This window comes from Mastigoproctus giganteus, chromosome 1 (assembly GCF_048544385.1).
Source record: "Mastigoproctus giganteus isolate SK-2022 chromosome 1, ASM4854438v1, whole genome shotgun sequence".
Lineage (NCBI taxonomy): Eukaryota > Metazoa > Arthropoda > Arachnida > Uropygi > Thelyphonidae > Mastigoproctus > Mastigoproctus giganteus.
In genome coordinates, this window is record NC_143575.1 from 131,524,259 (window position 1) to 131,551,710 (window position 27,452).

The 27,452-nt window shown below is 37.5% G+C and overlaps 1 protein-coding gene across 1 annotated transcript in view; it reads left to right on the forward strand.

Annotated features, from left to right (window-relative positions):
* Positions 1-26,326, forward strand: part of LOC150091141 (FERM, ARHGEF and pleckstrin domain-containing protein 1-like) — a 331,643-nt gene extending 305,317 nt beyond the window's left edge. Inside the window, exons 9-10 of the mRNA XM_090387751.1 lie at positions 13,989-14,149; positions 26,248-26,326. Coding sequence (XP_090243877.1) covers positions 13,989-14,149; positions 26,248-26,326 — 240 coding nt within the window. The remainder of the gene's footprint in view (positions 1-13,988; positions 14,150-26,247) is intronic.
* Positions 26,327-27,452: the final 1,126 nt, after the last annotated feature.

Sequence of the window (27,452 nt, forward strand, 5' to 3'; positions counted from 1 at the left end):
GTGCTCTTACGAAGAAAGGCTTAAGTTTTGCAAATTACAGTGTCTGGAGACTAGGCACCAGCGAGGTGATCTGATAGAGGTGTATAAAGCCTTGAATGGTTTAAGCATGCTCAGTGCTGATGGGATTTTTCCTCTAGCTCAGAAAAATCACCTGAGAGGGCATAAATTCAAATTGAGGAAAGACAGATGTAGGATAGACGTGCGGAAATTTGCCTTTAGCCAGCGGGTGGTTGGTTGGTGGAACAGACTTCCATCCCTTGTGGTGGAGGTTGATAGCCTAAATAAGTTTAAGGCTCAGCTGGACAGGTATTTTGAATGAACAGAGGGGTGAAGTGGAAGTGGGGTTTTTTTTTTTGGCTGATGCTGCATAAGCTTGCTTTCTTGCATCAAATGCCTCTACTAATGCTAATGCTAATGAATCTATGCCCCCTCAGGTTTGTAATCTGAGCAAGAGGAAGAATCCCATCAATACATTCAAGGCCATATACACCTCAGTCAGATCACAGGTGCCTAGTCTCCAGAAGCTGCAATTTGCAGAACTTAACCTTTCTTCATAAGTGCACCCCTTTGTTCCTTTCACCAGTCTTGTTGCCCTTCTCTGTACTCATTCTAGCAACTCTACATCCTTCCTAAAATGAAGCTTCCAGACCTGTACACAGTACTCAAGGTAATGGCCTAACCATTGCCTTATGCAAGGTGATAATCACCTCCTTTTCCCTGCTTGCAAAATTCCTGTATATCATTGACAAGACTCCTGACCTACTCTGGCAGCCTGTCTGCACTGCCCAGAAAACTTTATATCTGACTGCACAGTTACCCTCAGGTCTCTTTCATTCTACACCATCTAGTTGGTACATTTCTCTGGGGTTACTGCTACCCATACACAGTACTGTGCATTTGTCAATGTTAAACTTCAGTTGCCACTTCTCAGCCCATCTACCTAACTTTTCCAGATCCTGTTGCAACAGCATACTGTCATTGCTGTTATTAACAACCCTGCCAACCTTTGTATCATCTGCAAACCTTGACTTTAAGCTTGATATATCCTTATCAATATCATTGCTAAATATGCAAAACAACAATGGACCAACACCAAACCCCGAGGGATACCAATAATAACATTAGTCCACGTAGAGCAGAACCCATTGATGACCACTCTCTGTCTTCTCCCACTCAACCATCCTTTTATCCACTGTAGCAACTTGCCCTTAATGCCATACTGCTCCAATTTGTGCAGTAGTCTTCCATGTGCAACAGCACCAAAGGTTTTCCTGAAATCTAAGTATATGATATCAAAATTGTTTTTTGCAACCAGTTCCTTTGTGACCACATCATAGTATACAATAAAATTGTTCAGACAAGACTTCCCCTTGACAAACCCATACTGTGTCTGATTTATCACTGCTGTCTTGTCTAGATGATCCTGCAATGCTTCTTTAACCAGTGACCATTAACCATTATTCTTTAACTTTAACCATTATTTTCCCTGGGACAGATGTCAAATTAACCGGTCTGTAATTATTCATGACACCTTTGATCCCTCTTTGTGAATTGGAGAAACATTTGCACAACTTCAGTCTATGGGGACTTCCCCTGAGTCCAAGGATGCTCTCATAATTATGGCTAAGGATTTGCTTACTTCCTTTGCCACTTCCATTAATATAACTGAATAGATCCCATCTACTCCGGTGCTTTCTTATGTTTAACTTCAACAATTTCTTCTCCACTTTGCTCTCAGTTATTACAAAATGATTTAACTCCCTGTTAGAATTTGATAAACATCTATCCCTCTCTTCCTTGAATAACTCCTCATTGTGAATTTTAATTTCCCAGATATTGACTGGAATTTGTGGGTTGATCACTCACACACTAGCAAGCCTTTTTTGGATTTATTGGATGATTGTTTTCTACAGCAGCATGTTCGGGAGGGAACTAGAGGGAGAAATACTGTTGATCTGATTATCAGTAGCGATTCTTCGTGCATTAAGAATATACAGATAAAGGAACCACTAGATGGCAGTGAACACAGTGTGCTGAAGTGGGATTTACTCAAAGAGGTAACTACCATCAGGGGTAAAGGGAAGGGTTTTTGCTTTCGTAAAGGTGACTGCTATGGTCTGAGACAGTATTTAAATTCTATACAGTGGGACCAACTGATGATGTTACCAACAGAAAATTCAAAATGGGAAGCATTCAAAGAATTAATCTTGGAAGCTACTAGGCTTTTCATACCAACTAAGAAATATTGTTCAGGGTTAAGTCCTAAATAGATGTCAGATGAACTAATGAGACACGTGGCAGAGAATAAAAATGCATGGGATATATATAAATTAATGGGTGACATGGAAGCCTATGATAGATAATAGCTGGTCTGTAACCAAGTCACAAAGGAGGTTAACCAGGCAAAGGCAGCTTTCGAGAAATCTTTGGCAAAGGATGCAAAGAAAAACAGCAAAGAGTTCTTTACTTATGTAAACTCTAGAAAGAAGGGGATGAATTTGATTGGTCCACTTGATATCGATGGTTCAACTGTTGATAATCCTACTCAGGTAGCTAACAAACTAATCGAATATTTTGCATCTACATTCACACATGAGGAGCTATTCAAGGAGGGGAATGCCAGAGGTATATTAAACTCTGGCAGTAAACTAGATAATCTTGCAATAACTGAGAGTAAATTGGAAGAGAAATTGTTGAAGATAAACATAGGAAAGGCACCTGGGATGGATGGAATCTATCCCGTTATATTAAAGGAGGTAGCAAAGGATGTAAGCAAACACTTAACTATAATTATGAGAGCTTCCTTGGACTCAGGGGAGGTACCCATGGTCTGATGTGCAAATGTGACCCCAATCCACAAAGGAGGATCAAAGGGAGACACAGGTAATTACAGACCTGTTAATTTAACTTCTGTTCCAGGGAAATTAATGGAGGCACTGGTTAAAGAAGCACTGCAGGATCATCTAGACAAGACTTCAGTTATAGCTCGGACTCAGCATGGGTTTGTTAAAGGGAAGTCTGGCCTGATTACTTTGATTGGATACTATGAAGTACTCACAAAGGAACTGGATGCAAAGAATAATTTTGATATCATATATTTGGATCTTAGAATGGCTATTGATACTGTTGCACATGGAAGACTGCTGCACAAATTGGAGCAATGTGGCATTGGAGGCAAATTGCTGCTATGGATAAAGGGATGGTTGAGTTGGATAAGACAGAGAATGGTAATCAATGGACACTGCTCTTTGTGGACTAATGTTAATAGTGGAGTCCTCCAGGGTTCAGTGTTGAGTCTGTTGTTGTTTTCTGTATTCATTAATGATATTGATCATGGTATATCAGGCTTAATGTCCAAGTTTGCAGACGATACGAAGGTTGGCAGGGTTGTTAATGACACTAATGACAGTACGCTACTGCAACAGGATCTGGAAAGGTTGAGCAGATGGGCTGAGAGGTGGCAACTGAAGTTTAACATTAACAAATATAAAGTACTGCATATGGGAGCAGTAACCCCAGAGTAACATATCTACTGTGTGGTACTACACTGACAGTGGTAGAGGGTGAAAAGGACCTGGGAGTAATTGTGCAGGCAGATATGAAGTTTTCTAAGCAGTGCAGACAGTCTGCAAGAGTAGCTCATGGTGTCTTGTCAATATACAGGAATTTTTCTAGCAGGAGGTGATTATCCCCTTGTATAAAGCAATGGTCAGGCCACACTTTGAGCCGTCATTTTAACAAGGATGTAGAGCTGTTGGAACGAGTCAGAGAAGGGCAACAAGATTAGTGAATGGAACAAAGGGTTGCTCTTATGAAGAAAGGAGACTAGGCACCTGCACGGTGATCAGATTGAGGTGTATAAAGCCTAATGCTTTGAGCATGCTCAGTGCTGATGGGATTCTTCCTTTTGCTCTGAAGAATCACCTCAGAGGGCATAAATTCAAACTGAGGAAAGACGGTTGTAGGATAGATGTGTGGAATTTTGCCTTTAGCCAGCAGCTGGTTATTTGCTGAACAATCTTCCATCTGTCGTTGTAGAAGTTGATAGCTTAAACAGATTCAAGGCAGAACCAGACAAACATTTGGAGCGAGGGGATGGGTGAAATGAGAAGGTTGTGTGTGTGTGTGTGTGTGTGTGTGTGTGTGTGTGTGTGTGTGTGTGTGTGTGTGTGTGTGTGTGTGTGTGTGTGTGTGTGCTGATGCTATATAAGCTTGCTTTATTGCATCATGTGCTCTTGCTCAGAATAATCGCCTCAGAGGGCATAAATTCAAACTGAGGAAAGACGGTTGTTGGATAGATGTGTGGAATTTCATACAAACATTTGGAGCAAGGGGATGGGTGAAATGAGAAGGTGTGTGTGTGTGTGTGTGTGTGTGTGTGTTGGCTGATGCTATATAAGCTTGCTTTATTGCATCATGTGCTCTTGCTAATGCTAATACTCCAGGACGCATCAATCTGCCTCCTACATACCATAGGAGGTGAATACAGTTTCCTACATACCTTTTTTTTTTTTTTTTTTTTTTTTTTTAATTTCTAGTAAAGCAATAACTAATTTAAAACTCTGCAAAAGTAACAATACAGCATAATACAGCAGTTCCCAAACTGAAGTCCATCGGCCAGTTGCAGGGGGGTCTGCAAAACGACCCTCTTGAACTGGTCAAATTATCTGTTCTATGTATAGTAAATTGATGATAAATAAGGTTATTATTATATATTTATGGAAAAATAAGAATAAAGTTGAGTTGTTTTAAATATAAAACTTTGAATTTCCTTTTCAGAAAACCCAGTGTTCATATATATATATATATATATATATATATGAACTGTTTCCCAGGTATTACACCTGGGAAACAGTAATCCCAAAAAAACTTATTCACTTGGTGGAGTTCAACTAAACCCAGTACTGGAGGAAAGGGACTTGGGTGTTACGATACGGTCAGACATGAAATTCTCTGAGCATTGTAAACAGGTTGCAAGGAAGGCCCATGGTGTCCTATCAATGATCTATCGAACTTTTACAAGTAGAGATAGAGACGTGATAATCCCATTATATAAGGCTTATGTTAGACCACACTTGGAATACTGTGTTCAAGTATGGAGACCGCACCTAAAGAAAGACATCGAGCTTCTTGAAAGGGTGCAAAGAAGGGTAACTCGCCTGGTGAGATCGGCAAAAGGGCGTCCTTGTGAAGAAAGACTTCGAATATGTGGGTTGCAGAGTTTGGAAACTAGACACCTTAGAGGAGATTTGATTGAGGTGTTTAAGGCTCTGAGAGGCATCAGTAAAATGAATGAGGACGAAATTTTCAAGATTATAAATGATGCTAGAACTAGGGGACATAAATTCAAGTTACGGGGGGAAATGTTTAGATTGGACTGCAGGAAGTTTTATTTTAGCCAGCGAGTTATAAATTACTGGAATAAGTTACCTTCATGGGTGGTAGAGGCTGACAGTTTGGGGAAATTCAAAGGTCATCTGGATAGTACTTTCGGGTAAGGGAAGCACATAGGATGATAGATTTAATTTTCTTTTTTTTTTTTTTTTTTTTTATTAATTATTATTATTTAGTTATTTATTTATTTTTTATTTATTTTTTTTTTTTAATTTTTTTTTTATTTATTTATTTTTTTTTGGCTGGTGCAGCATAAGCCATAGGCTTTCTTGCACCATGCAGCCGTTACTAATACTAATATATATGTACAGTTGACCCTTGAACAACGCAGGGGTTAAGGGCATCGCCACCCTGTGCAGTCGAAAATCTGCATATAACTTTTTTTAAAAAACTTAACTACTAATAGTCTACTGTTGACTGGAAGCCTTACCAATAACATAAACAGTCGATTAACACATTTTGTAGGGTATATGTTTTATATACTATATTCTTACAATAAAGTAAGCTAGAGAAAAGAAAATGTTATTAAGAAAATCATAGGGAACAGAAAATACATTTACAGTACTGTACTGTATTTATCAATACAGTAAGTTTACGTCATCTGTTTACAAGATGAATTGTCTGTCTGTCAGTACCTACATCAATATTGTCTTATATGATACAAAACACTGTAGTGTTATACATATAACTAACACTAGACATCAAAAATGAAAAGATAATGTGAAAAAAATATTCATATTTATTTACAGGTATAAAGATTCATGCACTGATAACGAAGAAGCTGTAATATGATTGCTTTATGATAGCCTAGCCTATACACTATGACATAAAAACGTCTCATACATTCTTGCCGTACAGTTATTAGATTTTCGCATGAAGACACTCACACACATATACAACAGATAAGTTTATTAACTATACGGCATGATGATTATTTACTATTCGTTAAGTGGAAGTGGATCATCATAAAGGTCTTCATCCTCGTCGTCTTCACATTGAGTAGGCTGAGGAAGAAGAGGAGGGGTTGTCCCTGCTGTCTCAGAGGTGGCAGATGCAGAAGATGTGGAAGGAGAGGTAGGTACGCTCCGTGTAACTTTACCGAAATACATCATAATTTCTGTCTGACTTTTTTGCTTTTTCATTTCTCTAAAAATGTTTCTATACGGTACCAATCCTTCTTTCACTGTTTGCTTTAGTTTCAGTGCCCGTATCATAGAAGGGTCCATGTCGTAAAAGAAGTCAAAAGCAGTCTTGAATAATCAGAACCCTTTTGCCAGGTTGTCTAATGTCAATTTGTTTTCTGGCACTGCTTCTTCTACATCGTCTGGTGCAAAAAGGATAGGTGGAATAGGGTCAGGGTTATGTCTGCCAGTGGCAAAAATAGATGACTTTGTAGAGCACATCTTTTAAGGGCACAAAATGTGATATATTTCTGTACACTTGGCACTAACGATATAAAGAGTAGGAGATCTGAGGACATACTTAACAAGTACAAAGCAATGTTCAAAAAAAAGCTGCATCTCAAGATTAGTGTTAGCAGGGCATATGATGCAGGAAAGCAAGCTTATATAGCATCAGCCAAAAAAAACAAACTTCCCATCCATTCACTCCAAATGTTTGTCGAGTTCTGCCTTGAATTTATTTAAGTTGCTGACCTCCACTACAACAGATGGAAGTTTGTTGTTCCAGCTATTAACCACCCGCTAACTAAAGGCAAATTTCTGCACATCTATTCTACAATTGTCTTTCCTCAATTTGAATCTATGCCCCCCCTCAAGTGAGTAATTTGAGCAAGAGGAAGAATCCCATTAGCATTGAGCTTGCTCAATTCATTCAAGGCCTTATACACCTCAATTAGATCACCTCGCAGGTGCCTGGCCTCCAGAAGCTGCAATTTGCAGAACTTAAGCCTTTCTTGGTGACCCCTTTGTTCTCCTCACCAATCTCGTTGCCTTCTCTGTACTCGTTCCTGCAGCTGTACATCTTTCCTAAAATGAGGCCTCCAGACCTTTAAACAGTACCCAAGGTGTGGCCCGACCACTGCCTTATACAAGGGGATAATCACCCTCTTATCCCTGCTAGCAAAATTCCTGTATATCATTGACAAGGCACCAGGAGCTACTCTTGAAGCCTTTTTGCATTGCTCAGAAAACTTCATATCTTGCTGCACAATTACCCCCAGGTCCTTTTCATTCGCCACTACCCTGAGTGTTACTAGTATCACCCAGTTGATACATTACTCTGGATTTACTGCTACCCATATGCAGTACTTTACATTTGCCAATGTTAAACTTAGTTGCCACTTCTCAGCCCACCTGCTCAACTTTTCCATATCCTGTTGCAGTAGCATACTATCATTACTGTCATTAACAGCCCTGCCAATCTTCGTATCATTGAAAAATACTGAAAACAACAGTGGGCCCAAAACGGAACCCTGAGGGACTCCACTGATAACATTAGTGCATGAAGAGCAGTGTCCATTCATAACCACTCCCTGTCTTTTCCCACGCAACTATCCCTTAATCTATTTTAGCAACTTGCCCTTAATGCCATACTTCACCACTTTGTACAGAAATCTACCATATGCCACAGTATCAAAAGCTTTCCTAAAATCCAAATATATAATATTAAAATTATTCTTTGCATCCAATTCCTTTGGATGCAAAGAAATTATTCTTTGCATCCAATTTCCAAGGATTGGATGCAAAGAATATTTCACCCTAGGTGCCTTCCTAATGTTTAACTTCAAAATTTCTCCTCCAATTTGCTCTCAGTTATTACAAAATCACAGCTCCCTGTTAGAGTTTGATAAACATCTGGCCCTCTCCTCCTTGAATAACTCCTCCACATGAGGAGTTATTCAATGTACAGTCAGTCCTCGTATAGCACGATAGTTGTATTCCTAGAAATCCTCGTGCAATACAAATAACAGGCCCTATGGAAAATATAGCCGACCAACCAAGATTGAACACACATTTGTAACCAAAACATTACCAAACACAATAAATAATTGTAATAAAATATTTACATATTTTATTACAACTATTATGTAATAAAATATTGCTAATGCTTTTGCTTGTATCATAAGCAAACTTGTTTTTTTGTTTGATTTTCTATCCAAACAGATAACAGCTGTTCCATCTCTTCCAATTCTTTGTGTCTTGATCTAATGGATATTAATTACACTTTGAGTTGTTCCTGCTATGAAAGTTGTTTTTATTTTCACTGCATTCTTTCTAATTCTCAGCATTGCCTCATTTAGGCCAGTAGCATGGGCAATATCACATGGTCTTAATTTCGCTCAAAGTGTTTCAAAATTTCATATTTTTCTCTATCAACAGAGGCAGACTGGCCATAAGCCTTACCAGGGAAACCCCGGTGGGCCAGAGGCCAGAAGAAGATGGAGGCCAGTGTGATTTTGGCCATAAACGCTAGTATGAGGCCGCTTCAAATTTTCCCGGGTAAGAATTTTTGACCCAGTCCACCTCTGTTTATCGATATTGCTTTTCTTTTTCTCTCTGCATCTGTAGTGTCTTCACCAGGACGCTTCCTTTTCACACCTTTTAAGTATTTTACTCATTTTTAGGGAATAAAGCACAATTACAAAATGAGGAGGCACACTTGATACACATAAACAAAGCTGCATGCATGTAGCGACTGAATAAACAACACTGTAAAGGCAGAGACACACTAACTCCTCACTAGCTCACATTTTACTAAAACACATTTCTGGGGGCTACTACCATAAAACAATAAAAAAAATTTCCAGCTGCGTTTCTGCTAGTGAAATCTGTTATAAACTGGTTGTAAACTCGATAAGTAAACTCGATCTAATTGCATTTGCGATAATACCGATAGCTGGAATTGTGAGGGTTTTTACGTTATTATGGCAAAAAGTGTTTCCCCTTCACCGATATAAAAAACATAAATACATTTTCAGAATCTTCTCTTCATTGCTATTGTGTTGCGTTCAGTTGGGGTGATTCCGCATTTGACTGCCATTTCTTGTAAACACAAAGGCAAATCGTGCATAAGCGAATTCAGTTCGTGTTATATACGATATCGTTCCCCTATTTATAAATCGTGTATGATCGAATTCGTGTAGTGTAAGCATGTGTTATACAAGGACTGACTGTACATGTAAAATACTCATTCAGTTTATCTGCTATCTGTAAACATTAGCATTAGCATTAGTAGAGGCATATGATGCAAGAAAGCAAGCTTATTCAGCATCAGCCAAAAAAAAAAAAAAAAAAACCCCACTCCCATTTCACCCATCTGTTCGTTCCAAATACCTGTCCAGTTGAGCTTTAAATTTGTTTAGGCTATCAACTTCTACAACAAGTGATGGAAGTCGGTTCCACCAACCAACCACCCGCTGGCCAAAGGCAAATTTCCGCACATCTATCCGACATCCGTCCTTCCTCAATTTGAATTTATGCCCTCTGAGGTGATTATTCTGAGCAAGATGAAGAATCCCATTGGCATTGAGCATGCTCAAACCATTCAAAGCCTTATACACCTCTATCAGATCACCTCGCCGGTGCCTAGTCTCCAGACTCTGTAATTTGCAAAACTTAAGCCTTTCTTCGTAAGAGCAACCCTTTGTTCCATTCACTAATCTTGTTGCCCTTCTCTGTACCCGTTCCAGCAGTTCTACATCCTTCTTGAAATGAGGCCTCCAGACCTGTATACAGTACTCAAGATGTGGCCTAACCATTGCCTTATACAAGGGAATAATCACCTCCTTATCCCTGCTAGAAAAATTCCTGTATATCATTGACAACACACCATGAGCTACTCTTGCAGCTCGTCTGCACTGCTCAGAGAACTTCATATCTGCCTGCACAATTACCCCCAGGTCCTTTTCATTCTCCACCACTGTCAGTGTAGTACCGCAGAGAATCGCCCCCTTCGTTTCTCCCCCCAAGTCACAGCACTTTTACAGTCTGTGATCTTTGCTTCTCAGTTCTAGTTTATGTTCTGATTACCATTTAAATATAGTTTAATTAACAAAGAAATTTAATAAGATTAATGAATATTTTTGATTAACTGATAATACTATACAACAGCAATACAGTATATCCTCAATCCTAGAATTATGATGGTAGATTTGATGTTGCAGGTCTTGAAGTATTCTGGTAATGAACATCACAATAGTGCCTGTAAATTATCAGAACTAACTAAACATTATCTATCATTGTAATATTTTCATTTCATGTTTAAAATTAATGTTTGCAGTAGCTAACAGATTCCTAATACAGTCCTTCGTATTACATTATCTAGTTTTATATTATACCTTACACTATCAGTTCGAGATAAACCATCTATGTTAAGGAGTCCAATCTGATTCATCCTTTTCCTTCTAGAGTTTACATAAGTAAAGACTCTTTGCTGTTTTTATTTGTATCCTTTGCCAAAGATTTCTTTACTCTCAACAAGCACAGGCCAGGCTGAAAAAAATTCTACCCCTGGAGCCTTGCACAATCTCTCCAGGGCTGAATTGATCGACAAGGCTCTCATCGTATACTCCCTCCAATCGAGTCTGGGCAGAATTTCAGACACTTTCACATTCAGTCCTAACTCGTGACTTTTTTCAACATTGACTTGTACTTGAGTAAATCTGTGATCTCTTACTCTTAATGTCATTAATTCCAATGTGTACAACAACATCATCTTTTGTGCCCTTAAAAGATGATATCTGCTCTACAATGTAATCAACTTTTTCCCCTGGTAGACATACTTTGGTCTTGTTCCACCTATCCTTCATGCATAGTATAGTCCCCATCTCTGTCACAATAGAATCACCAACAATAACTAGTTCCTGTGGGACCAGCACATTCTTCCTTGGATATTGCCTCTGTGTTGCCTGATGCACAGAAGAGCTGGGTAGGTGAGAGCTTGATGGGCCCTCTTATTAATTTCTACGACAGCATTTACCATACACCTGAAGCTCTCATAGACACCCATCAGAGCACTGAGGCGGTGCCTAATTTCTTGACACTCTAGGTATCTAGAGTGTCAAGAAATTAGGCACCTTGGCTTGGCTAGATCATGTCCTGTTTTAGAAAGTTCAGCAAACATTTCACATTTCGTGCATTCTTTGAGACTGTGATGCATTGGAGAATCGCCCCCTTCGTTTCTCCCCCCAAGTCACAGCACTTTTACAGTCTGTGATCTTTGCTTCTCAGTTCTAGTTTATGTTGTGATTACCATTTAAATATAGTTTAATTAACAAAGAAATTTAATAAGATTAATGAATATTTTTGATTAACTGATAATACTATACAACAGCAATACAGTATATCCTCAATCCTAGAATTATGATGGTAGATTTGATGTTGCAGGTCTTGAAGTATTCTGGTAATGAACATCACAATAGTGCCTGTAAATTATCAGAACTAACTAAACATTATCTATCATTGTAATATTTTCATTTCATGTTTAAAATTAATGTTTGCAGTAGCTAACAGATTCCTAATACAGTCCTTCGTATTACATTATCTCGTTTTATATTATACCTTACACTATCAGTTCGAGATCTATACGTTAGCTATTTCTTATTGATTACAATATGGCGGCTAGTTCAACAATATTGGCGTCAATACCGGGAGTCGTAACTTCCAAAAATCACTAGTTAAATTCAAAATAAGAAGGTAATGAATGCTACTAAACCTATTTATTATCTTTGTAAAACACAGTGTAGTATTAATTAACGAAGAATACGGTAAAACTATCAAAAATACTTATCCCTTTACAGCAGCCAAAAATCCAGCGACTGTTCTCTTCCACGACCAGAGCGCCCTCCCAGTCAAATATATATATTAGATTACTATAATTTACTACACTACTCTATAATACAATTACTGCTTGTGATGTTCCTGCCGAAATAATCAATAATCAAGGTTCTATGAATATTAAGCTTTAACTTATTAAATACATAGCTAACCTAACAGTTAGGGCAATTAAAACTATCTATTAATCACAATTTATTATATTAATTAAGAAGATAAACATAAAAAAACTATCCTGTTTTCAGCACCTTCCAAAATCAACAGCAATACAGTATATCCTCAATCCTAGAATTATGATGCTAGATTTGATGTTGCAGGTCTTGAAGTATTCTGGTAATGAACATCACAATAGTGCCTGTAAATTATCAGAACTAACTAAACATTTTACAGCCCCTTTACAGCAGCCAAAAATCCAGTTATCATTGTAATATTTTCATTTCATGTTTAAAATTAATGTTTGCAGTAGCTATGTAACTGTTCTCTGAATAGAAATGCAGATCTACAGCTAAAACATTATGACAGTGTTTCCAGGTTATACCCCACATAAATGATAAAAAAAAAAAGTTTTTTAAGATTTATTTCTTTACATATTAAATTTTATTTTATATGCAGGATATTAATTACTTTGACTGTTAATCTGAGTCTGGAGCACTGACTTTCCTATTACTGAGAGAGCATAATGTCTAACTTTCATTGCCCATAGTTTTCATGTACTTGAGTTTAATTTTCAACATAAACACATTCAAATTACTTCTAGATTTCTTCTCATTGCACACTTGTCAGAATTCAGCAACCAGACATATGTATAAAATATACAATCGCCCCGTGACTTACGATGAAATTCTCTTCATCCAGCCAGGTAGTAAGTCAGATATAAGCCCATTTTTTTTATATTTTTTATGTTATTTATGGTTCAATACTACAAATAAAACAAACTGGAAGTTATAAAATGAAATACTACAATAAAAGTAATGTGCATTTACTTTTAATACAAAGTAGTACATGGAACGTAAAAATATAAAATGGAATACATGCAAGTAATGTGAATTTACCTCTAATGTGGTTTTTTCATGTTATATGCATTAAATAAGTTTCTAGAAGTCTTCTTAATAATAATTAATACACTTGGGATTCGAATCTTGTCTCAGTCTGTTGCTAGGCTTCAAAGCGGAAAGATGTTTTTTTAATTTTTTTTTTTTTTTTTTTTTACACCTGTAGGCATAATTTACATAATAGATAGATGGGTTTTTGAATGCAGTGATATAGAATTAACTGTTAGAAAATGCATCTAATTCAAAATTAACAGTTTTAGGCAATTTTGTGGGATATCTGTGCAGCTCTCTTTAATAACACTGCACAGGTAGCTGAGGTTGTCATATGGCAGCATCACAGCTGTGTATAATATTTTAAAATTTTTTCTGAAAATGACCATTGTCTGAATTGTCATACATTGAGAAGAGGCTGTATTAACACAGTACTAAAATATATTTCACACAAAAAACCTTGCAAATCAGAATAAAATCCTAACCCTCCCGTCTTCCCTTTTCCTATTGAACTTAACTTTGTCATTCACAAAACAGATTCATAGACATCTTCAGGGAAAACTTCTGTGAATGAATGGTGAGGTTCTGCTATATTGCATTTTGTAATTTTGTTTTGGAAGTTCCTTTTAAAAATATCAAATAATTTTTATTTGTGTTCTGTAATACAAATAATTTTTCATATTTTTACAGCTAAATATATATTATAATTATATAATAAATATTTAGGCCCAATATTTTGACAGCTTTAATTTTTTAGGGCTATTACAAAGATACAGTTGAATTCTACTTTGAAGGAAGAAATGAATGCAAAAATTTTTGGAAGAAATGCATTGAAAATCATACATTTTTTAGATGCAATGAAGTTAAGTTGACTTCTCGATTGAAGCCAAAAATATTTAGTAGAGGCTCTTCTTTTAGGTATTTCTTATTCTTTTATGAGTATATAAAGTCATTTTTAACAAATAATTTTTGAGCTATTTCAGATTGCTGTACATTTGTCACATTATATTAATCTAAAACATTCCTTCACTTAGTATCATTGTCATGCAGAGTAATATACAGTAACATAATTTGTTACTTAGTTTGCATGTTATCAACAGCAGAGTACTAGCCATAAAAGTGCCATTTTCTGCATCCACTAAATTTATTTACTGAATAAATAGTGATAAACACTATTTAAAGTGTGACAGGGAAAACAGATATACCTACTCAACAATAAAGCACATAAATTGCCAAGATAAGTGTTGACGATTGGACGGCATTAGCATTAGCAAGGGCATATGATGCAAGAAAGCAAGCTTATATAGCATCAGCCAAAAAAAAAAAAAAAAACACCCCCTTTTCATTTCACCCACCCATTCACTCCAAATGTTTGTCTAGTTCTGTCTTGAATCTGTAGTAGTTGTAGTAGTAGTAGTGGTGGCATGTGATGCAAGAAAGCAAGTGTATGAGCTTATGCAGCATCAACCAAAAAAAAAAAAAAAAAAAATCACACCATTCCCTCCAAATGCCTATCCAGTTCCTCCTAAAATTTATTTAACCTATCAACTTCCACAACGACAGATGGAAGTTTGTTCCAGCAATTAACCACCTTCTGGCTAAAGGCAAATTTTCGCACATCTATTCTACATCTGTCTTTTCTTAATTTGAATTTATGCCCCCTTAGGTTCGTAATCTGAACAAGTGGAAGGATCCCATCAGAATTCAGCATGCTCAACCCATTCAAGGCCTTATACACCTCAATCAGATCACCGCGCAGGTGCCTAGTCTCCAGCCACTGCAATTTGCAGGACTTAAGCCTCTCTTGGTAAGAGGATCCCTTCATTCCCCTCACCAATCTTGTTGCCCTTCTCTGTACACGCTCAAGCAAATCTACATCCTTCCTAAAATGAGCCTCCAGACCTGTATGCAGTACTCAAGGCGTGGCCTGACCATTGCCTTATACAGAAGGACAATTACCTCCTTTTCCCTGGTAGCAAAATTCCTATACATTAACAAAACCCCATGACCTGCCCTGGCAGCTTGTCTGCATTGCTCAGAAAACTTCATGTCTGACTGCACAATTACTCCCAGGTCTTTTTCATTTTCTACCTCCTTAAGTGTAGTACCACACAGTTGGTACGTTTCTCTGGGGTTACTTCTACCCATATGCAGTACTTTGCATTTGTCAAGGTTAAACTTCAGTTGCCACTTCTTAGCCCGTCTGCTCAACAAATTATCTAGATCCTGTTGCAGTAGCACACTGCCATCAACTATCAACTGTTTCAGCTATCAACTTCTACAATGACAGATGGAAGTTTGTTCCAGCAATCAACCACCCGCTGGCTAAAGGCAAACTTCCACACATCTATCCTATAACTGTCTTTCCTTAATTTGAATTTATGCTCTCGCAGGCGATTTCTTCTTCTTGCTCAATTCTGAGCAAGAGAAAGAATCCCATCAGCACTGAGCATGCTCAAACCATTCAAGGCTTTATACACCTCAATCAGATCACCTCACAGGTGCCTAGTCTCTAGACACTGTAATTTGCAAAACTTAAGCCTTTCTTTGTAAGAGCAACCCTTTGTTCCATTCATTAATCTTGTTGCCCTTCTCTGTACTCATTCCAACAGCTACATCCTTCTTAAAATGAGGCCTCCAGACCTGTATACAGTACTCAAGGTGTGGCCTAACCATTGCCTTATACAAGGGGATAATCACTTCCTTATCCCTGCTAGAAAAATTATTGTATATCATTGACAAGACACCATGAGCTACTCTTGAAGACCTCCTTCACTGCTCAGAAAACATATCTGCCTCCAGAATTACCCCAGGTCCTTTTCACTCTCTACCACTGTCAGTGTAGTACCACACAGTTGATATGTTACTCTGGGGTTACTGCTTCCCATATGCAGTACTTTACATTTGTCAATATTAAACTTCAGTTGCTAATTTTCAGCCCATCTGCTCAAGATCTTGTTGCAGCAGCGTACTGTCATTAGTGTCATTAACAACCCTGCCGACCTTCATATCGTCTGCAAACTTGGACATTAAGCCTGATATACCATGATCAATATCATTAATGAATACAGAAAACAACAATGAACCCAACACTGAACCCTGAGGGACTCCACTAATAACATTAGTCCACAAAGAGCAGTGTCCATTGATTACCACTCTCCGTCTTTTCCCACTCAACCATCCCTTTATCCATAGCAGCAATTTGCCTCCAATGCCACTGCTCCAATTTGTGCAGCAGTCTTCCATGTGCAACAGTATCAAAAGCCTTTCTAAGATCCAAATATATGATATTAAAATTATTCTTTGCATCCAGTTCCTTTGTGACTATGTCATAGTATCTAATCAAATTGGTCAGACAACACTTCCCCTTAACAAAGTCATTCTGTGTCTGAGCTATAACTGAAGTTTTATCTAGATGATCTGGCATCAAGGATCAAGATTTGAATTTTTTCTGCCCTCCTCTTAAATATTGTATCTGTAGTCAGAAACTAGCTGTGTGAAGATATAATAACAAAATTTTGTAGAATGTACTCATACGTTGCCAAGACAGTAAAGTTAAAAGTTCTCTTAACTTTCAAAGAATTTCCTTTGAACAAATTCTTTGAAACAATTACTTGTCTAAATTTCATAATATGAATGTAATGTCTGTAAGTTGTCAGTATGTATAAAGAATTAATGCCAAATTAGTTCTGCCTCCTCCCTCCAGTTATTAATCTGATGTAAACTCAGAAGAACAAGTTATAAAATGCAAGTAATCAACAATTGGTAAAATGAACAGTTCTCTGCATTATTTAAACTGGTTATTTTGTAAATTTAACTGGACATTAAAAGTAAAATAAAATTTTTCATTATAACTTGTGTACCTTCATTAGTGATATACAGTGAAAATATTTAAATTATTTAACAAACCAAGCTGATGTTCTCTCCATGCTGGAATCAAAGAATGCCGACAAATAACCTACATAAACTAGAAAGGTCTTGTATGTATTTGTTCTGGAAGCTGTACATTTAAAAATAACGTGCTGGCAGTGCCAGATTAAGGCACGAGCTAGCAGGGCCCTTGCCAGGGGCACCTTTCTTTAAGGGGTGCAAATTTTTACAAATCATGAAAAAAAATATATATATATCCTTAGTTAAAGGGGGGGCGCCAAAAAATCTTTCTGCCCGGGACACGAAAATGCATTGGTCTGGCCGGCACTGTGTGCTGGAGACTCCAGAACAAAGGATGTGGAAACCTTATCTCATTGAATGCTTATGTGGTGGTTGATAGATATATCATTAGGTGAGATGCTTGAGTGGCGTATTTGCATAGTTCCCATTGTTTGGTCACTATTTGGGTGGTTCTGGTCTGTGTAAGGCCACAGGTGACTTGGGGTGTAGAGCTGCTGTCCTTAGATACCTGGGCTGTCATTAGGATAAATAAATCCTCTATAAACCCTCTGTGTGTGTGTGTGTGTGGGTCTGCTAACTTAAGTTGTGGTCTCACTGCATGCAATTTTATCTAAAGTTCTGGTTACATGAACTCGAAATGGCAGCACTGTAAGTGATCATTTGGTGTCAAAAGCAGCTTGTGATGAAAATTGAGAAAGAAATGTACTTGGCAGAGAGCAGTTTATTAAATATTTTACTCACTAAAGAGAATGCATATAGAATTATTGGTTGAATGATTTGTATCAAGGCAGAAATCAAAGTGAATTCCATTCACTTTCTCATTTGCAAAAAATCTTACAAATGAGAACCTAACACTCCTTTCTTTCCTTTTCCTATTAAGCTTAACTTTGTCATTCACAGAACTGGAGTTCATAGACATCTTCAGGAAAAACTTCTTTGAATGGTGAGGTTTTGCTATATTGCTTTTCCTGATTTTGGAAATTGTGCTCACAGCAACAAAATTTCATAAGTACTACTATAGAATGATACTGAATATATACCAGTACAGGTAGGCCCCACTTTATAGCACTTCATTTTACACCATTTCACATTAATGCCCTTTTAAAATAATAATGAACAATAAAAAAAAAAGCGAATATAAAAATAAAATTTGAAAACTCAAGTATAAACGCAGCACAGGAAGTGGGTACCTAGGTGGTGCTAGTATCGACTTCAGTTACTTTCTCCTCATCCACCATTGTCCACACTTTGTGAGCTGTGCCTTAAATTGTAATAATTTCCTATGTTCATTAGTGCCATATTTTTTAAAATCAATTGTGCATGTCTTCTAAGCGTAGTGGTGAATCTGTGCCTGCAAATGTTAAAAAAAAGCCACAAATCTCTAACGATCGAAGTGAAAATGGACATTATTCGTCGTATGGAATCTGCTGAGTGGTGTTCAGAGGGGTGCAAGACCTTAAACTTAGCACCTTCTACTGTTACAGTTATAAATAATGTTGAAAAGATCAAGCAGTCACACATACAGGAATTGTTAATGTAAGCATTTCTAGAACAACTTATTCAAGGAGTGAGATGATGGAGTAGTTACTGTTGCTGTGGTTAGGTGAATTAATAACATTCCTGTAACACAGGCAGTGGTTATGGACAAGGCTAGGAGCTTGTTCAATGAAATTAACCATTTTCAGCTAGCAGGGGCTGGTTTTCCTGGTACAAAAACCAGACCATAATTCACAATGTAAATATTACTGGTGAGGCAACTAGCACCGACACTGCAGGTGCTGAGTATTATTCTCCCATATTCCAATAGTTAATGGATGAAGGCTGCTACACCCCCAGACTTTTGGTCTTTAATGTTGATGAAACAGGGCTGTACTGGAAAAAGATGCCTGGTAGGATGTACATAGCCTATGAAGAGAGGCTTGTCCCTGGTTTTAAGGCTGAAAAAGATCAGCTTACATTGCTTTTAGGTGGTAATGCATCAGGCACTTTTAAGTTTAAGCCGATGTTGGCATAAACTTAAAATGTTCAGAGAATCTATGTGTTATGAAGGGCATCGTAAAAACTCGACTTCCTGTTTTCTGGCACTCTAATAAGAAGGCATGGGTGACCTAGACCCTTATTAGTGAAGGGTACACGTCATACTTTTGTCCAGAGGTGTCCCAATTTTGTGTAGCAAACAACTTGCCCAAAAGTGTTGTTTTAGTCCTCGACAATGCTCCAATACATCCAGCCAACCTTAAAGATACCCCTAACAACGTTCTGAATGTGAAGGTCATTTATTTCCCACCCCACTCAGGTGCATTATAGCCAAAGTAGCTTATGCGCCATCAAACCCCCATAACAACAACCAACACCACCTCACTGTTACAGCCAATGGATTAGGGCATTATTGCGACTTTCAAGACGTACTATTTCTTTATGACCTTCAAAGGGATTGTCGAGGCAGTGCAGGCATCTAACTCAGTGACTGTGAGGGATTACTGGAGGTCCTACAACATCCTTAAGGCCATAACTAACATTGCTGCATCCTGGAAAGAAGTATCGCAATCATGCATGAATGGTGCTTGAAGGAAATTATGGCCTGATGCAGTGTCTTAATTTCTTGAGTTTGAGCCAGTTTCAGATTGAAGATTTCACTCGGATGGCTGATGATGTTGCCCTTAACAAGGTTGAAATTGATGATGTCAGTGAGTTGCTGCAAAGCTATGGTGAGCCTCTTTCAAAGGAGAACTTTGACACGCTGGCTGCACAACTGGCTAAACAGGAGATTGTGCCAATTAGGGCCTTCACCACAAAGACACTTCAATCAGCTTTGGCACAAATACAATAAGGCTGTGAAACTCTGTGTGATAATGACCCAGACTGGGAACGCAGGTCTTCCATCCAAAGAATTATTACTTAACATAATGAAGCCCTACTATAATATGTTAGAAGAGAGAAAGATTCACCAGTCGTCATTGCTGCAGTTCTTTTCTAAGGCCAAAGAACCTGCAGAACTGGTTGACCCTCCATCGGGCCCATCCCATTAACGCCACCTCATTATGCCACTGTCAAAAACCAATAAGAGGGTCAGACAGTGGTGTTACTACATACTCCAGAGATGACTCTTCAGGAATGAAGTACTAAATTTAATTAGCATTATCATTAGCAGAGGCATATGATGCAAGAAAGAAAGCTTATACAGCATCAGCAAAAAAAAAAAACCATTTCACACATCCATTTGCTCTAAACGTTTGTCCAGTTCTTCCTTGAATTTATTTAAGCTATCAACCTCCACAATGACAGATGCAAGTTTGTTCCAGTAATCAACTGCCTGCTGGCTAAAGGCAAATTTCTGCACTTCTATTCAACAACTGTTCCTCAATTTGAATTTATGCCCTCCCAGGTTTGTAATCTGAGGAAGAATCCCATCAGCATTGACCCTGTTCAAACCATTCAAGGCGTTATACACCTTAATCAGATTACCTTGCACGTGTCTAGTCTCCAGACGGTGCAATTTGCAAAACTTAAGCCTCTCTTGGTAAGAGGATCCCTTTGTTCCCCTCACCAATCTTTCCCTTTTCTGTACCCATTCTAGCAAATCTACATCCTTCCTAAAGTGAGGCCTCCAGACTTGTACGCAGTACTCAAGGTGTGGCCTGACCATTGCATTATACAAAGGGATAATCACCTCCTTATCCCCTACTAGTAAAATTCCTGTATATCATTGACAAGACACCGTGACTGCACTGCTCAGAAAACTTCATATCTGACTGCACAATTACCCCCAGGTCTTTTTCATTCTCCACTACTCTGAATGTAGTACTGCACAGTCAACACATTTCTCTGGGGTTACTGCTACCGATATGCAGTACTTTGCATTTTTCAATGTTAAACTTCATTTGCCACTTCTTAGCCTAGCTTTTCTAGATCCTATTGCAGTAGCATACTATCATTACTGTCATTAACAACCCTACCAACCTTTGTATCATCTGCAAACTTGGACTTTCAGCCGGATATACCTTCATTAATATCATTGATAAATATACAATACAACAATATGCCCAATACCAAACCTGGGGGAGTCCACTGATAACATTAGTCCATGAATAAATCCACAAAATCTTAGCATTAGCGTTAGTAAAGGCACATGATCAAGAAAGCAAGCTTATATAGCATCAGCCAAAACAAAAAATCTAATTTTACCCATCCACTCACTCCAAATATTTGTCTAGTTCTGCCTTGAATCTATTTAAGCTATCAACTTCTACAATAACAGATTGAAGTTTGTTCCAGCAATCAACCACATGTTGGTTAAAGGCAAACTTCCGTACATCTATCCTACAACTGTATTTCCTCGATTTGAATTTATGTCCTGTCAGACAATTATTCTGAGCAAGAAGAAGAATCCCATCAGCATTGAGCATGCTCAGACAGTCCATTCAAGGCTTTAAACACCTCAATCAGATCATCTCACAGGTGTCTAGTCTCCAGACACTGTAATTTGCAAAATTTAAGCCTTTCTTCGTAAGAGCAACCCTTTGTCACTAATCTTCTTTCCCTTCTCAGCACTCGCTCCAGCAGCTCTACATCCTTCCTAAAATGAGGCCTCTAGACCTGTATACAGTACTCAAGGCATGGCCTGACATTGCCTTATACAGAGGGACAATCACCTCCTTTTCCCTGCTAGCAAAATTCCTATATACCATTGACAAAATCCCATGACCTGCCCTGGCAGCCTGTCTGCACTGCTCAGAAAACTTCATATATGCCATAATTACCCTCAGGTCCTTTTCATTTTCTACCACTGTCAGTGTAGTACCACAGAGTTGATACGTCACTCTAGGGGAGGGGTTATTGCTTCCCATATGTAGTACTTTACATTTGTCAATGTTAAACTTCAATTGCCACCTCTTAGCCGATCTGCTCAACTTTTCTAGATCCTGTTGAAGCAGCGTACTATCATTAGTATCATTAACAACCCTGGCAACCTTTGTATCAACTGCAAACTTGGACCTTAAGCCTGATATACCATCATGAATATCATTAATAAATACAGAAAACGACAAAGGACACAACTCTGAACTCTGAGGGACTCCATTAATAACATTCAAGTTATTAGTGGAGCGAAGCACGGTGTCCATTGATTAACACTCTGTCTTCTCCCACTCACCAATCAAGCAGTTTTCCTCCAGTGCCACACTGCTCCAATTTGTGCAGCAGTCTTCCATGTGCAACAGTATCAAAAGCCTTTCTAAGATCCAAATATATGATATCAAAGTTATATCATATATATGATACCATAGTATCCAATCAAATTGGTCAGACAAGACTTCCCCTTAACAAAACCATGCTGTGTCCTAAATATAACTGAAGTCCTGTCTAGATGATCCTGCAGTTCTTTAACGAGTGCCTCCAATAATTTTCCTGGAATAGAAGTTTAAACTGTAATTACTTGTGTTGATCCTCCTTTGTGAATTGGGGTCACATTTGCACATCTCCAGTCCATGGGTACCTCCCCTGAGTCCAAGGAAGTGCTCATAATTATGGCCAAGCTTTTGCTTACTTCCTTTGCTGCCTCCTTGAATATAATTGGATAGATTCCATGCACCCCAGGTTCCTTTATTATGTTTATCTTCAACAATTTCTCCTCCACTTTGCACTCAGTTATTACAAAATCATCTAGCTCACTGCCAGAGTTTAATTCACCTCTGGCATTCCCCTCCCTGAATAACTCCTCATGTGTGAATGTAGATGCAAAATAGCCGACCAGGCTAGCAGGGTGGATAAAGTGCCTGCCTGGCAACTCAAAGGTCGTGGGTTCGATTCCCGCCTCGGGCTTGGATCAAAGTACTGCAAAAACCTTGGGAGGTGAATTATGGCCACAGAAGCCTATGCGCCAATAACTACCAAAAAAAAAAATAGATGCAAAATACTCATTTAGTTTTTTAGCTACCTGAGGAGAATCATCAACAATTGAACCATCGATATCCATTGGACCAATCTGATTCATCCCCTTCCTTCTAGAGTTTACATAAGTAAAGAACTCTTTGCTGTTTTTCTTTGCATCATTTGCCAAAGATTTCTCGTAATCTGCCTTTGTCTGCCTAACCTCCTTTGTGACTTGGTTACAGACCAGCTTATATCTATCATATACTTCCGTGTCACCCATTAATTTATATGTATCCCATGCATTTTTATTCTCTGCCACATGTCTCATTAGTTCATCTGACATCCATTTAGGCCTAAACCTTGAACAGTATTTCTTAGTTGGAAATAAAAAGCCTAGTAGTTTCCAAGATTAGCTCTTTGAATGTTTCCCATTTATAATTTGCTGTTGGTGTACTTAAAATTTAAGTACTGTCCGAGATCAGTGTAGTCACCTTTATGAAAGCAAGAACCCTTTTCTTTACCCTTGATGGTAGTTACATCTTTAAGTAAATCCCACATCAGTACACTGGATCACTGCCACCTAGTGTCTCCTTTATCTGCAGATTCTTAATGCATTAAGAATCACTATTGATAATCAGATCAAGAGTATTACGCCCTGAGGTTGCCTCTCAAACATGCTGTTGTAGAAAACAATAATCCAATAAATCCAGAAAAGTATTGCTAGTTTGCAAGTGACCAAGCCTCAAATTCCAGTCAATATCTGGGAAGTTAAAATCCCCCATTATAAGGCATTCTGGTTTCCTGGCGACCCTATTTCTCAGTACAGTTGTTAGTTGTACTCATCAGAGTCATTAGGCCTATAACACACTCCTACTCTCATTTTTCCTTTCCCAGTTCTTATGTCACACCAAACTGACTCAACGTTTGCACTGTCTGCCCATGTCAACTGGATGCAGTGCCTTAGATTTTGTGTGTTTCTTAACTAACAGTATAGTTCCTCCTCCCTTCTTATCCTGTCTATCCTTTCTGTATACATTGTACAACCCAAATTCCAATTCTGCTTTCCTTATACAGTAGACTTTCAGAATAAAAGTCTGAAAGTCTACTGTATCCTCAGGGATTCAAGGTGCCATTATTTTGATTTTTCCATTATCTGGAAAGTTTTATTTTAAATATATTTAATGCAGAAATAGAGGGATTAAGAATGCAATTTTATTAACTGCACATAAAAAACATAAACATGTTGATGATCCAAGGTTATATTCTGCCATTAATACAGTCCTGCTTACACTCGATTCTATTTTCTTTATTATCTCAAGTTTAGTCTGCATGGGTAGCACAATGGTATCGACACCATCCGCCCCACACCAGGTGGAAAATGCCTGGGTTCGAATCCCATCGATGACACAAGAAACTTTTATGGGCTTTTTTTCACTCCTTGACGGATTTAGTCAGTCTCAGGAATAGATAGCAAGGTTTGTTCTCCAGAAACTCGAGTAAAAAAACAACAGAAACTGGTTTATTTGTCCAGCAAAACAGGCAAATTGACCAAAGAATACACGCAATTTGCAGATAGAATACACATTGGTATATGAATTAACTTTCTGGGTGAACCCTAATGTAATAGTTTGGATTAGCATTAGCAGAGGCATATGATGCAAGAAAGCAAGCTTATGTAGCATCAGTCAAAAAAAAATACATCCTATTTCACCCATCCATTCACTCCAAATGTTTGTCTAGTTCTGCCTTGAACTTATTTAAGTTGTTGACCTCCACTACAGCAGATGGAAGTTTGTTCCAATCATCAACCACCTGCTGGCTAAAGGCAAATTTCTTCACATCTATTCTATAATTGTCTTTCCTCAATTTGAATTTATGTCCCCTCAGGTGAGTAATCTGCGCAAGTGAAAGAATCCCATCAGCATTGAGCTTGCTCAAATCATTCAAGGCCTTATTCACCTAAATTAGTTTATATCGTATCAAGTCATTATCATATCATTATTATATCAAGGTTAATAATCATATCATTATTATATCAAGTTTGTCACTAAGCTTTAATGTTGTTCTTCTTTTCTTCTCTCTATGAGGTTTAATAACTTTAGGAGCCATAATAAGGGGTTTTTAATTTAAAATAAAGATAAAACAGTGGTATAATCTGTGATGTCAGTACAGAATTCACTATCAAAACAGCAAACGTAAACATATACTGTAAACATCCAATCTCAATGTGCCATTACCTCAAATGTTCCATTATTTGGGGTGCCGTTATTTCGACAGTCTGGTGTATGTGTGTGACACCAACGTCTCTGATATCCCAACAATATCTGCCTTCGATGTCTTGACCAGCACTTCAAATTCATCAAATTTATTTACTATTCTCATAGGATTGGTGTACATGCACCTGTTTTTACTCTTAGTTATCGTAACACGGCCCATGCATTTACTTGTTCCGTAATAACTCCCAGCAGTTCTAGAAATCCCCAGGATGATGCGCATTCCAATAGAAGCAGTGCAAGAATCACTTTTACTGCTTCTATGGCTACTGTTAATCTATTAGTCTGTGAATCCCCCAAAGCTAGCAGTTTTCCAGCCCACCTAACACTGCCTCATTAGCATCAGAAAATATTTTTGCGCCCTTTCTATTTAAGTGTATCTCATCCCTGTAGAAGCAATCTCTCCTGTTAACTTTTATTGATCTTTTAAGAATGGCATTTTTGAGCAGGAAAAATATAGATGTAATCATAAATAGCTGTACTACATACAGTTTAAAAATGGGATTCTGTGATATCAATACAGAATTTACTATCAAAACAGCAAACGTAAACATATACCGTAATCTCATGACTTGCCACATATTTTAAGCTTTTGGTAAACACCTGCTGAAGGATTAATTGGTAAAACAGTAGGTGGAATAGATGAAACAGCCTTTCATTAAACTATTCAGAAATTTCTTTTTGGAGAGTGAGCAGCTGTATTTCATGTTTAGATAACAAAGTTGCTGGTACAAGAGAATATCAGCCATAATTTACAAAAAAGACAAAAGTTTTACTTGCTATTTTTTAAAATAGTTGCCCTTTAAATTCATAAGATTTTTTTTTAGTATAGAAATTGTATATGTAAGTAATATTATCTTTATTATTAATCTTTGATAGTTTATTATCTTGATTATTGATCTTTTGATAGTACACAGTATGTAAATGTTATCATAATTATTAATTTTTTTTGCTGAACTTTATATTTTTAATTGCATGCAGGTATAGTGGAAGAACCCAAAAGCAAGTAGTTGAGTTTGTGAGGGAAAACTGTGTTAAAAGAATCCCTTTTCAAAGGTAGGAAATGAAAATGATCTGCAATGAATAATAATATAAGAATATATTTTCTGATAATTCACTTCATTCACCAAGACTGTAGTAAAACCTTTGCTTATCACTTGGTGAAAATAAAATAGAAAAAAATTTTCAGTAGATAAATAAGTTAAAAAATCTTAAAATTAATGGAAGAAGCATATATATGAAGTAGTTTCTCTATTGAAAAGGCAATGATGCCCTGAAAAAACATGGAAGGAAAGTGCACTATCAGCCATGAGAAAAAAAAGTTGAAGATGCCCCCATCCAGCGACTTTGGAAAATGGGAATGACAAGGCGGCGATCTCCCATATTAAGTTGAACATAGATAGATAGTTTCTCTATTTTATACTTAATTTTAAAACTTTAGGTTCCTTTTTTTATGAGTTTTAGAAGGATTAAAATAGTTTGCAATATGATTATGATAGAAATGATGTCTTGCATCAGTTCTTTACTAAACCTTATTTTAGTGGTTTAACTGACACAATGCATTTTATATTACAGGTTGTGTGTGTGTGGGGGGGGGGCAATAAATTTTGTTTTTTAAGCATAATATATACTGAAAGCCCATGCTGTACATAGGTATATCTGCGGGTTCCTTTCTACCCAATTCTCAGCCCTTATTAAGAAGTAAGGTGTGCTTTAGTTTTTATTTTAATTTCTTTAATTTCCATTTAACTTTGATTGAGATACTATAAAAAACAAAAATAAAACTGGCCTCTTCAACCTTTCCTAATTTGGTATTCTGTATGCTAAGGAAAAGTGAAATGAGCAAAGGATTATCACACAAGCAACCGTTTAAGTAAAATTATATTTTTCTGAGGAAACAACATCCAAGATGCATACAAGGCTTATACTTATTATCAATTAAAAAAATAAATAAAATTCCAGTCATCACAGATCCTTATTAATTGATTTTTTTTGCCACTTCTTAAAATGATAGAATCTCTCCCTCCTACACCCAGGGCCAAATTTACATATAAGCTAAACAAATTACAGCTTAAGATCTCACATTACAAGGGGCTTCACTCCATCTTAAAAAATCCTTTTTTAATATTGTCACAGTTGAACTGTAAGAGAAAGAGAGAAGGGCCTCATATATGTTATAGCTTAGG